At 39.0% G+C, this 12670-nt stretch overlaps 1 protein-coding gene across 1 annotated transcript in view; it reads right to left on the bottom strand.

The window, feature by feature from the left end:
• Positions 1-3049: 3049 nt before the first annotated feature.
• The window catches only part of ino80c (INO80 complex subunit C), a 45380-nt gene continuing 35759 nt past the window's right edge, over positions 3050-12670 (bottom strand). Inside the window, exon 5 of the mRNA XM_059655457.1 lies at positions 3050-3972. Within this exon, the coding sequence (XP_059511440.1) occupies positions 3841-3972 (132 nt within the window). The 3' untranslated portion in view covers positions 3050-3840. The remainder of the gene's footprint in view (positions 3973-12670) is intronic.

Genomic DNA, 12670 nt, shown 5'->3' with positions numbered 1-12670 from the left:
CACTCAAGGATTAAAAGGCCCCATTCTCACAACATGCAGAACCAATGAAGTTTACAAAATATCCTGCATCCACTGCCACATTACATCAGACAGAAAGGAAATTAGCCATCAGAATACACGGACATCAGCTAGCACCAAAACAACACTATGAACTTTCCTTGATAACTGTACACTCAGACAATGAAGGCCATCAGTTTAACTGGGACAAGATAACCAAAGTAGCCTAAGCCAAAACATAGAATTCCGAGAGGCATGGTTCTCAACCCATAATGTAATCAACAAACATACAGAATTGGACCCCAAATGCAAACCCATACAGAACAAAACCAGAAATGATGCTATTCGCCATAACAGACTAGGCAGTATAAATTCCAAGCAGAGTAGAACAACTTTGCTTCATTGGAGGCCTCACTGATGATGTTACCTGCCATGGTGATGAAACATCTGAACGAAAACAAGCGAGCTCGGCAAGCAAGAAAACAACTTCACCCACAACCTGAGCTACAGATTTTTGCTAAAATCTTAAATACATTCTTCATGAAATCATAGATCAGAGCTTTTCCCCACATGCAGTTGAAGAATTTTACTGTGTGACATTCAAGGCAATCTGTCCCTGACAGTTCAAAAGCAATCTCTTGTAATCTTCTGTTCTTCACCTCACTAACTATGCAACTGAGCTCTTTACAGCCATTACTGTGGAATCAGTGCTCACCACTGCCAGACCATCCACCATTGATGCTGCCAGGACCATGTTTAAAACAGAGAAAAAGAGGACTTCAGATTCTGCGAGCAAGATATACCGCTAATACTATGGTACTACACCATTACGGTACAGAAAGGCTGTGTTAGACATGGGAGCAGAAAGCAGACAACTGGTACATTAAGTCTGCTTTGCCTTTCAACGAAGTCTTGTTGATCTGATTATTTTCAACTCCACTTTCCTGCCTTTTCCCCCGTTATTCTTGATTCCCTTATTGATGAAAAGTCTGCCTACCTTTAGCCCTGACAATATTCAAATGATCTGGCCTCTACAGCCCTCAGCGATACATAATTCCACAGGAAAAAGAAAATTTGTGCTTCGTGGGTAAGGGCCAAGAAGTGCTGGTGAACAATGTAGTGGAGAAGGCTGACGTTTTTCTTGTGGATCACGCAGGAGGCCAGATCAAACCAGCTTGGAATCAACAGTATCAGAGATAATGGGAACTGCAGATGCTGGAGAATTCCAAGATAATAAAATGTGAGGCTGGATGAATACAGCAGGCCAAGCAGCATCTCAGGAGCACAAAAGCTGACGTTTCGGGCCTAGACCCTTCATCAGAGAGGGGGATGGGGAGAGGGAACTGGAATAAATAGGGAGAGAGGGGGAGGCGGACCGAAGATGGAGAGTAAAGAAGATAGGTGGAGAGAGTATAGGTGGGGAGGTAGGGAGGGGATAGGTCAGTCCAGGGAAGACGGACAGGTCAAGGAGGTGGGATGAGGTTAGTAGGTAGCTGGGGGTGCGGCTTGGGGTGGGAGGAAGAACCAGTTAGGGGGGCAGAGACAGGTTGGACTGGTTTTGGGATGCAGTGGGTGGGGGGGGGGGGGAAAGAGCTGGGCTGCACCACACAACCAGCCCAGCTCTTCCCCCCCCACCCACTGCATCCCAAAACCAGTCCAAACTGTCTCTGCCTCCCTAACTGGTTCTTCCTCTCACCCCAAGCCGCACCCCCAGCTACCTACTAACCTCATCCCACCTCCTTGACCTGTCCGTCTTCCCTGGACTGACCTATCCCCTCCCTACCTCCCCACCTATACTCTCTCCACCTATCTTCTTTACTCTCCATCTTCGGTCTGCCTCCCCCTCTCTCCCTATTTATTCCAGTTCCCTCTCCCCATCCCCCTCTCTGATGAAGGGTCTAGGCCCGAAACGTCAGCTTTTGTGCTCCTGAGATGCTGCTTGGCCTGCTGTGTTCATCCAGTCTCACATTTTATTATCTTGGAATCAACAGTAGCCTGGATCAGTACTGTGTCCTCAGTCAGACAATGAAAACATACTGACATGCAGAATTTAATTGAGTATAGTTGATCACCTTCCTTTGGGATCAGGTTATACAGCATCTCTCATATATACACACACACACACAGTAGCAAGCCTCTTCTGCCGACATATGGAACTTATACATTTACAAATGAAATAATACACTCATCATAGGTTGTGTAGCAACTGATTAGCATCTGACGAGATCAATATGCTACCGAGTTTCACTACATTGAGTTTGCACAGAAGATTCCCATTACAGATATTGGTACTTTATCAACTATGTGCCAAGTTACTTCTCATTTGTAAAATGGAAAAATTATTAGAAAGAGAAGGATCTGCTGAGTCCTGATCAAACTGATGGGTACCTTCAACTGGTTTGGTTGTTTTTCCATCAATGATTAAATAAGTCTCAGAGAAAGAAGGTAATTTGTAATTTTCAGACATTTGTATCTGTCCAGGACAATCTTCCAGAAAAATGAATGATACTTGACTTAGAGCATTTCTGCTTTAAAAAAAAAGACATTTAATGAGAGTAGCAACCACATAAAAGAAAGCAATGGATGCAAAAATCTTATAGGTTTTGTTATTTGTATTATATATGCATCACTCTCAATAATCCTATAACAACTAACACACAAAAGTACATTATAGCTGATGCTGGAAACCTGAAAAAGACCCCAGAAAACACTAGAGATCCTTAGTATCTCAGATAGCATCTATGGAGAAAAGCCGACTCAACATTTTAGGTTGATATCTCCAAAGTCATCCACCTAAAAGATTAATTCTTTCCACACAAATGCGTGACATGACTCCAGAACCTGTGCAATATCATGTCTAAACACTTCAAAGAAGTAATTTTTACTCCATTTTTTCTCCCTTCAAATCAAATTTTAATCCATTTTGTGATAAATTTCACTAATTACGAATACATTAACCTTATCTAATGTACAGTACCTTCACTGTATATGATAGATATTTCCCCACATCTGCCACAACTAAAACATTGGTTGAGAAGACAAGTCAAACAACTTAATTTTCAAATTTATTAAATTTGTCTTGACAGTCTTCAGAAATAAAATAATATTGAATAAAAACTGATGCTACTCAAATTATTACAATTCTTAAATGCCATATCCATATTTTGTGCTAATGACTGTCACTCAATTCTACGTGCAAAAATTCCAAGAAATAAACTAGTTGACAAAAATATATGCATTTGACTCAATTCGGCAATGTTTTGCTCACTAATTACAGTTAATAGAAAAATGTACTTTGTGTCAGCAACATCTATAATTTCATTAAGTATTATACTATACATTTAGTCAAGTTGAATCACTAAACTTATTTTTCTTCAGTGCCTGGTTAAGTCCATGAATTAGTTAGTAATTAAAAGCTGACCAATACCAAGGAAAAAAATCATTTTCCAAAATTAATATTTATTTTATATCCCAATATTTTGATAATTTCATCTTCTCTTCAATTTTTTTCCTTGTTTGGATTGCCCTAAGTCCATTAAACTTTTTTTTAAATAACCAGCATCCTTTGGAAAAAAATACAAGAGCAGTTTTACAATATATTAGCTGTACATGTATCACTTTCTGTACATCCTGATGTTTCATCAGGGGATTTTTTTGTAGTTTTATGGTATTTTACATTTCCCGTTTACAATTTTTCTTAAAACCTCTGTTGCCAAAACTTCAGCTGCTGGAATTTTTTGTTGAGATGCACAGGAACTTCCAAATGTCATAAGTCACCATGTGTTGCTTTGTACAACAGAAAATTTGTTTTCACATACTTCAGAAAGACAATTGTGTCCTATTTCACGGTACTATGCTTGTTGCTTTCCTTAAAGCCAAATAGCCAGTCACAATGTCTGACGGAAGCATACGAATGTAGGAAAACTCCTCTGTGCTGCTAAATCGTAGCTTACTCTGTGGGTCTGTATAACTGGCCTGTAAAAACAAAAACCATATTTAATAAAAGCATACAATACTGCAGGATAATCTTTGATATACAGCACTTTTAGATAAATGAGCCATATAATGAGAATACAATGAAATTAGCAGGCCAAATCATTAATGATTTGTTTTAATATACTGAAATCTGCATGGTCACAAATTTTCATTCAGCTTCTCTAGTCTTCATATAATTCAATACTGAATGCACTGGGAACCGTCCCAAGTCTCAATGCATTAACAATGGAGGAGCTGCCTGTCAAGGTTAAATTTCCAGCAAGAAACTGATGCCCAAAACCCTCTAAAGAAAGTCTCCAAAATCAGAGAGGGAGACTCCAGAGGGTCTGAGAAATCTTCAGGAAACATCAGGGGGATTAAAACTTACTCCAGTCACTCTCAGTGATGCTCCCCTCCCTGAGATCACTGCACTATCCCTTATCTAATCAGACTAGGATCTCTCACTCAGCTCCATGTCCTTCGGTCACCCCCTCACATCTCTGCCACTATACACTCTCTGTAGCTGGTCAAAGAGGCTATGGGACCCTCGAACTATATATATTTTATCATTTGTAGAATTCATGTAAAAACCATGCAACAGATTAATTCTGTTATTTTTTATATTCACTCATGACAGGAGTCATTGGCTCCCCATCCCAGTTGCCACTGAAAAGGCGATATCGATCTACATTCTTCAACTAATGTAGTCCATGTGCTGCAGGTTGACTTACAATGCTGTTAGGGAGGGAATTCCAGGATTGTGGCCCAGGAACAGTGATATATTTCCAAGTCAGCAGGGTAACTGGCTTGGAGGGGAACTTGCAGGTGGTGGTGTACTAGCCACAGTATTTCTAGCCTATGATCCGCTCTTGTAGCTAATACAGTTTATAAAGTTAGTCCATTTGAGCTTCTGGTGACTGGTAACCCCTTCCAGGGTGGTAATGGGGGGAGGGGGGTGGTGAAATTGAAGAAGAGGTATTCTCTGATGGTAACATCTTTGAATGCCAAGGGACAGTGGTTAAATTGTCCCTTATTGGAGGTGGTCACTGTCTAACATTGATGTGGCATGAATGTTACTGGCCACTTGTCAGCTTAAGCCTGGATGTTGTCCAGGTCTTTGAAAATGAACCACTTTAGTATCGAAGGAATTGTGAATGGTGATGGACATTGTGCTATCATTGGTGTACACCCCACTCCTGCACTCTTGGTGGAAGGAGGTCATCGATGAAGCAACTGAAGTGATGATTGGACTTAGGACACAACCCTGAGGAGCTCCTGCAGAAATGACCTGGAGCTGAGATGGTTGACGCCCAGTCTCTATATACATCTTCCTATGTGCCGGGTGTGAATCCTACCAGTGGACAGTTTGCTCTGATACCCACTGATTCCAATTTTTCTAGGGCTCCTTTATGCCACATTTGGTGAAATGCAGTCTCGATGTCAAGGGGTTGTATTTTTCACTTCATATCTGGAATTCAGCTGCTTTGTCTATTTTTGAACCACGGCTGTAATAAGATCAGGAGTTGAGTGATCCTGGTGGAGTCCAAACTGGGCAACATTGAGCAAGTTATTGCTGAGTAGGTGTTGCTTGATGGTCGTGCTGATGATCCCTTCCATTATTTTACCGATGATCAAGAGTGGACTGATGGAGCCATAATTGACCAGGTTAAATTTGTCCTGCCTTGCATGTCCAGGACATACTGAGACAATTTTCTACATTGTTGAGTAACAAATAGATGCCAGTATTATAGCTGTACTGCACCAGCTCAGCCATGATGTGGCAGATTCTGAGACACAAGTCTTCAGTATTATTGCTAGAATGCTGTCAGAGACCACAACTTTTGCAGTGTCCTTGGCCTCCAACCATTTCTTGATATTACAGAGTGAATCAAATCAGCTGAAAACTGGCATCTGTGATGCTGGGAACCACTGGTGAAGACTGAGATAAAAACCAAAAATAGAACACAGACAATAAAACTTGCAAGTATGTTTATGTGAACTAACTCACCAAAACAATCCATGTGTTCAATAAAAGCAGACTGAGTTGAAACAACTTTATGAAGCAAGGTTACAGATTTTTTTTCAATGCAAAATTCCTGAGTATAATGTAATATGACTACAAATAATTAAGATGCTCAATCAACCAAACTAATTATACTTTAAAAGCCTTGCATTGCAAAAACAGAGAATAAACCTATTTGCAAAACTTGTATTTTATGGTTTCATCTTGGAGCTTCTTGAAGCTTGTCATTCAGATGGCGATTCCTCTCCCCTTACTGCAATCAGCTGTACTTTACTATAACACCTTTAGTGGCGCTTTAACCTTTACTACCAAGCTTCTTTACTTTTCTGGCACTTACTCTTTCATCCATCTTCTCATCCCCTTTCTCTATTCTGCAAAGCCTTTAATGCCTGCATTCCATGGCAAATTCTAAGCTAAAATATACCCTCGTGACAACAATCATACTCAACGCAACCTTCATGTAAATTTCACTAGCTCCCTCTCCTCTCATTATACTACACTCACATTTTGTTTGGTTTCACTTTTTAAACATTTATTTAAAATATTAATTCTTGACACGTGAACACTGCTGCTAAGGCTGACATTTATTGCTCATCCCTAGTTGCCCAAAGGTGATGCTGGATGATTTCATCAGAATGTCACAGAAAAGCGAAGACTCAACCAAATCAAAAACAATAGCAGATTTCCTTCCCTGAAAGGTCATTATTACGTGAGTTGGATTTTTAAAAACCACCTGCTAGCTTCACAGTTGCTTTTACTAACATCAGTTTTGTTTAATCTCTAACTTTAAGACAAAACGTGAAGTTTGCAGAATTGTCTTTTTAGAAGCTGAAATGATATTTTCCAGATTATTGGTTCATGAACATAACCACACTACTACTAAGGTGGTCATTTCAATATTGTCATTTTTAAGATTTAATTACTTTAAAACCCCAATCTGCTTCAAATATATCCAGGCTACTGAAGCTGTTTTTTTGTTAACTTTAGCATCAGTCAGAGAAATGTATAGTCAGTAGGATGTCTGCAGACTGTCAACAAGACTCAAAAGAGACAGATCGCAGGCACAATCTTAGGCCAATGCCAAGCTTCTGGCGTGCAACTGTGACTTCACTGAATCATATCTTACAAATGAACATTACTGTGTTTTGGTGACCTAAATAGTGTAACTAATTTTCAGGTTTTGTTTATGTTTTATTTTTGATTTTTATTACTATATTGTGTTTTAACTGCTGCATGGTATTTGCATACGTGTTGAATGTGATAAAATTCACATTTTTGTGCTCCCACGCACATTTCATTTATGGGACTGCAATTTGGGAAATAATTGTGAAAGCCAGCAGCCCAAGTCTTTACTTTCTTGGCGGTCCAGGCTACACTAGTCCCATTCCGCTGCAGCCATGAAAACTCATCTGTTATGAAATTATTCTGGTAGCTTCTCACATTGAAGAATATATTGATCTAGTGAGCACAGCTCCCAATTTATGACCTTAAAAATTACCTATACATTTAACTTGTGAATCAGTGAAGTCAAATACAGAGAGAAGAATGTGTCCGAATATAAATGCCTTTGTCAGTCACCAGGCATTTCAAACAATTTTACAGAGTGATGGTTGTAATACAGGAAGCACCAATTTTCACAGCAAGCTTTCAACAAACAGCAATGTAATACTGATCCAGGTCTTGATGTATTTGAGGGGAAAATATTGATTATTATACTGATAAGAGTCAAATGGCGCGGAAACAGACCCTTTGGTCCAACAAGTCCATGCCGAAAATCATCCCAAACGAAACTAGTCCCACCTGCCTGCTTGTGGCCCATATCGCTCCAAATCTTTCTTATTCACGTATCTATCCAAATACCTTATAAACAGTGTACACGTGCCCACATCTACCACCTTCCTCAAGAAGTTCATCCCACACGTGAAGCACCCTCTGTGTAAAAAAAAACTGCCTCTCGTATCTTTTTAAAAATCTCTCTCCTCTCACCTTAAAATGTGCCGCCTAGTCTTGAAATCCCCCATCCTAGGAAAAAGACAACTACCATTAACTCTATCCATACCTGTCATTATTTTATAAACTTCTATCAGGTCACCTCTTAACCTCTTATGCTCCAGTGAAAAAGTCCCTGCCAATCCAGCCTTTATAAGTCCAACCTCCACACCCGGCAACATCCTGGTAAATCCCTTCTGAACACTTGCTTCTGGATATATGTCAACTTTTGTGCTGCTGAAAAAGTGGACATGTTTTAACATTTTACCAGAAAAACAGGTTCAAAGGCTTGCAGAAAAGACTTTTGGTTCAAGCTAATTAAGTCTGCATTCGTTTTGACAATTGGAAGTTCGATTCTTCAAATTATCATGATGTACCAGATATGCTAACATTCCTCCCATGCTGATTCTTTATTTTTCCCACTACACTTTATGCCTTCTGCCTTCTCAAGGCATCAAGTGTCACCCAGAAATAAGTCACACTTCATATCAATTCAAATGGGTAACTTATAATGAGCATGAGCCAAGTACTTGATTGTAAATGATGGGAGGTTGGCATCAAATCTAATCATTTCCTCACATACATTCACTTTCCAGCATTACTAGGTGATGATCAGAATTGAGAACCCTGGATGACTTGATCCACAATAGTCCATGAGCAGTGGAGGCAAATTATCAGCTAATGTTCTTCAAGCAGAGATTGGTTAACTGAAGGTCAAGAGTATTTTACTGATAAGGTCCCTTCCAAAATCTAGAATATAAAAAGCTTAAACTAGAAGGAAACAACATGTACAAGATAAAATGGTCTAATATTACTTACTTCAGGACTTCAAATCATCACATTATTTACCATAGTGTTACTTTGGGAGGGAGGCTGGGATACAAGCCACAATTCTGATGTTCATTTTTTATTAAATTAAACTACAGAGATGAAGCCTTGCAATAACTGCAACCTCTTGTCATGAGACTAGAGTAAGCAGCTCCTGTGGAGGAGTGGTAGACAGCACAAAATACCAAAAAACAAACTCTTGCCACACTAACATTTCTGGAGAAAAAAAACTGGCCCAAATGCAAATGAACATACATACTTTGTAAACGTGCTTGAATTCTACAGTCTCATATTTCCTTTCCTCACATGAGCAGGACTCACCATCTAGGCAAGTAATGTGGATTACATGAATTCAACAACTGCTATCCAAATGACAAGAGATTTAATGATATTGCAAGTTGAGTACTGTAGCGGAAACTAGATCTTAGAAAATCTGTGACTTAATTATTTCCTAGAGCAACCAGCCAGTAAGAATCCTGGCCAACTTAACTATAAAAGAGTAACATTTCTTTCTAGGATGGAGAAACACTGGCATTTTTATAATCAGTTTATCTAAAAACTCCTTGTAAGCTACATATCCAAAACTATTCAGGTGTTCTATCAGCTTGTCAGAAGAGTAGGGATGGGGTGGAGGGAGAATGCAATTGGAGTGAATGAGCTAGCATCACAACACAACAAAAGACATTTTTCTAAATTGCTCACATTTCTACAATAACACTAGCCAGTAGTAGCGTATATGCACTTTTTCTTCATAAAATGAAAACTGAAGTAAGTTTAGTTATGTGCAGTTACGAAGAGAAACTAGAGTCTGGTAGTCTGCAGACAGCAGACCATATACTGAACCATGTCCATCATTAGCCAGCTGAAATCAGTTGACAAGGTTAATACTTATTTAGCAGGAATCAACTTGGTACCTCGCCGGTATGTCTGGAAAAGATTATTGTACAAAATTATACTTGGCCAATTATGACTGTCAGTTCTGCATAAAATCACATGCAGTTTCTTTATTTACAGATCTGTGAAAGACAAGTGTGGCCAATGGAGTAAGTCCAATTGCACGACATGTTATATATAGCCTATTAAGTGTTTCCTTTGCTGAGTTAGTTGGCATCATAATCAGCTGTATCTTGGCTTCTTCCTTTAGTATGAGGTTTATATTTTTGATAGCAATTCTTTGTGGAGACTAATGGAGAGCACAGTAATCAATTTCATTTCCCACTTATGTTCCTCATGACTCATTAACCTCACCTAACAAAAATCTTTCTCATCCTAAAAGCTCTGATTGACCACAGGCTTTAGGGAAAGCAAAGTTTCAAAGTTCTCCTCTCCATTGTATGGAGAAGCATTTTTTTCATTTCATCCCTAAATGGCCCAGTCTGACTCTAACCTTCTACCCACTGCTCGCAATTTCCTCACTTCAGTTGATGTTTTGCCAGTTAGCTCTGCGATCAAATCCAAACATTGTTAAACACCTTAATCACATCTCCGTTTTCTATATTCAGGAGAATATAAAGTTGCACACCATTTCATGTATACAATTTAAAAACCCACACCTTGGTACTATTCTAGTGAATTTGTGGTGCACAACACATCCTTCTAAAATTGTGGTGTCCAAAGCTGAATGCAGCACTCCAATTATGCAAAGTATTGGTAAGAGCTATTCTGAAGCACAATTTCCTTCCCTTTGCATTCCAATCCTGAGAAAAATGTCAGCATTCCATTAGCTTTTTAAATTGCTTTTTTGCACCTGTCTACTACTACTTAATAATTTGTGTGTTGTCAAACTTCCACCTGCAATGGCTTCTGTTATCAATCCTGCAGTTAGCTCTGGGATCCGCAAGGATTTATATTCTTGGTCCTTTTCTAATAATCCACTAACCTGCATGCCATGGACACACCAGGTATGAAAAAAGGACAAAAAAAAAACTGCAGATGCTGCAAATCTGAAACAAAAACAGATGAAAATGGGCAATAATCGGCAGACCAGACAGCTTACGTTGAAAGAAAAGCAAAGCCAACCTTTCAAGTCTGTGATTTTTCATCTAAACTAGAAAGTATAGAGATTTAACTGGTTTGAAGCACTGGAATAGGGAATGGTGCAAAAGAATAATAAAGATCTGAACTAGCATAGGGAACAGGATATGTTAAATAACAAACGGAATATTGTTCAAAGCAAATGGAAGTAGAAACAGGGCAAGCAAAGAAACAAAATATGGACCAAGTGACCATATGCATGGGAATAGCAGAATCATCACTAGTAGATGCCCTCTAGAAAAGATTGAGCCAAAGTTTTTGACCTGAAGGTATCAAGGAGATATGTTAGCCTAGTGGTAGTGCTGCTAGATTACACATGCAGAGGCGCAGGCAAATACCTTGATGACCTGGGTTCAAAATCCATCATCACAGAAGGTGGAATTTAAATTCAATTACTAGATCTGGATTATAAAGCCAGTTTCAGTAATAATGGCCACGGACAACTATGAATCGGTAAGAACATATTTAGTTCATTATCAATGAGCTTTTGGGAAGTAAAGGTGCCATCCTTACCTGCTCTGACCTACATGTGACTCCATATCCATAGCCATGCTGTCAGCGGTGTCCTCTAAAATAGCTTTTGAAAGCTACTCAGTTCAAGGACAATTAAAAGTGTGCAACAAGTGTTGGCATTGCCAGTGCCACTGATGTTCCATTAATAATTTTTTAAAAATTGCTGAGCTCAATGTTAGATGTCCAGAATTTTTGAATGTGCCTTATGAAAAAATGATTTGTTGTTCGTTGAACTTATATTCATCCTCAATGGGATTGCAAAGGACAAGAGATCTGAATAGGAGAGGAATGGGGGATTAAAATGACAGGCAATGGGAGTGAAAAAAAGTGTTCCGTGAAGTGATCTGTATCAGTTCTGCCCAGCATAGGGAAGATCTTATTGTAAACAGCACATAGTGTGTACTGAATTGAGAAAAGTACAAATTTCACCTGGAGGTAAGGAGGTAAAAAAGGCAAGTTTTGTAATTCACAAGTTTGCATAAGGTACAGTGGGAAGGGGAGAGACTGTTGGGTGCAAGTTAACTTCAGAATGGTCCTCCAGAAAGCTGACAACACCCAGTTCTGCTCATCACCACTTTCCTCCCTCAATTCAATGTGTTTAATTTGTCTAACATCACGTGGGCAAAAGAAACCCCTAAAACAACCATGTCTAATTTCTACCTTTTATTGCCTTTTTTTGGGTACAATTATGACTGCCTGCACATCACCAGTTTGTTTTGTTCCAAACTTCAGGTTTTAAGCTCTGTAAACCCTCTCTCTTGCCTCCTTTAATCTTAAAATATCTCAGAACATAATTCCAATTCTTATGTTCTTCTAATTGCCCTGATACTTCCTAATGTGTCTTGGTGTAGTATGGATGTGAAGATTCATTTGAGAAAGCACAGATAAACACTGCTACTGTTGCTACAGTTTCTATTTCTTTCACTGTTCAGAAAATGTTCAAATTTATCTTTCTTGGGTTCATATATCTTGACTATCTCCCTCCAAACCAATTTCCACACCAATTCAAAAGACACTTCCAATTCTGTGTGCTCTCATTTTTGCCGTTATCCTCTTATTGAACATTATTTCATGTTTTCTGGAAGCCCATATAAATAACATCCATAAGACACATGCTTGTCTACCATAATTGTACTAAAAAAAGGCATAATTTACTGACTGAACCATGCTGGTTCTCTCTGATCAGGTCATAAATTGCACTAGAGTCTCCAAAGTTTCATGTCACATGCTGCACCAATTTGAATGGAGTATAATTTATGTTTTATTCATTCACAGAATGTGGATGTCACAGGCCAGACCAGCACTTATTGC

Source organism: Stegostoma tigrinum, chromosome 2 (assembly GCF_030684315.1).
Source record: "Stegostoma tigrinum isolate sSteTig4 chromosome 2, sSteTig4.hap1, whole genome shotgun sequence".
Taxonomy (NCBI): Eukaryota; Metazoa; Chordata; class Chondrichthyes; order Orectolobiformes; family Stegostomatidae; genus Stegostoma; species Stegostoma tigrinum.
The sequence above is the reverse complement of the archived record's forward strand: the minus strand, read 5'-3'. Positions and strand labels throughout refer to the sequence as shown.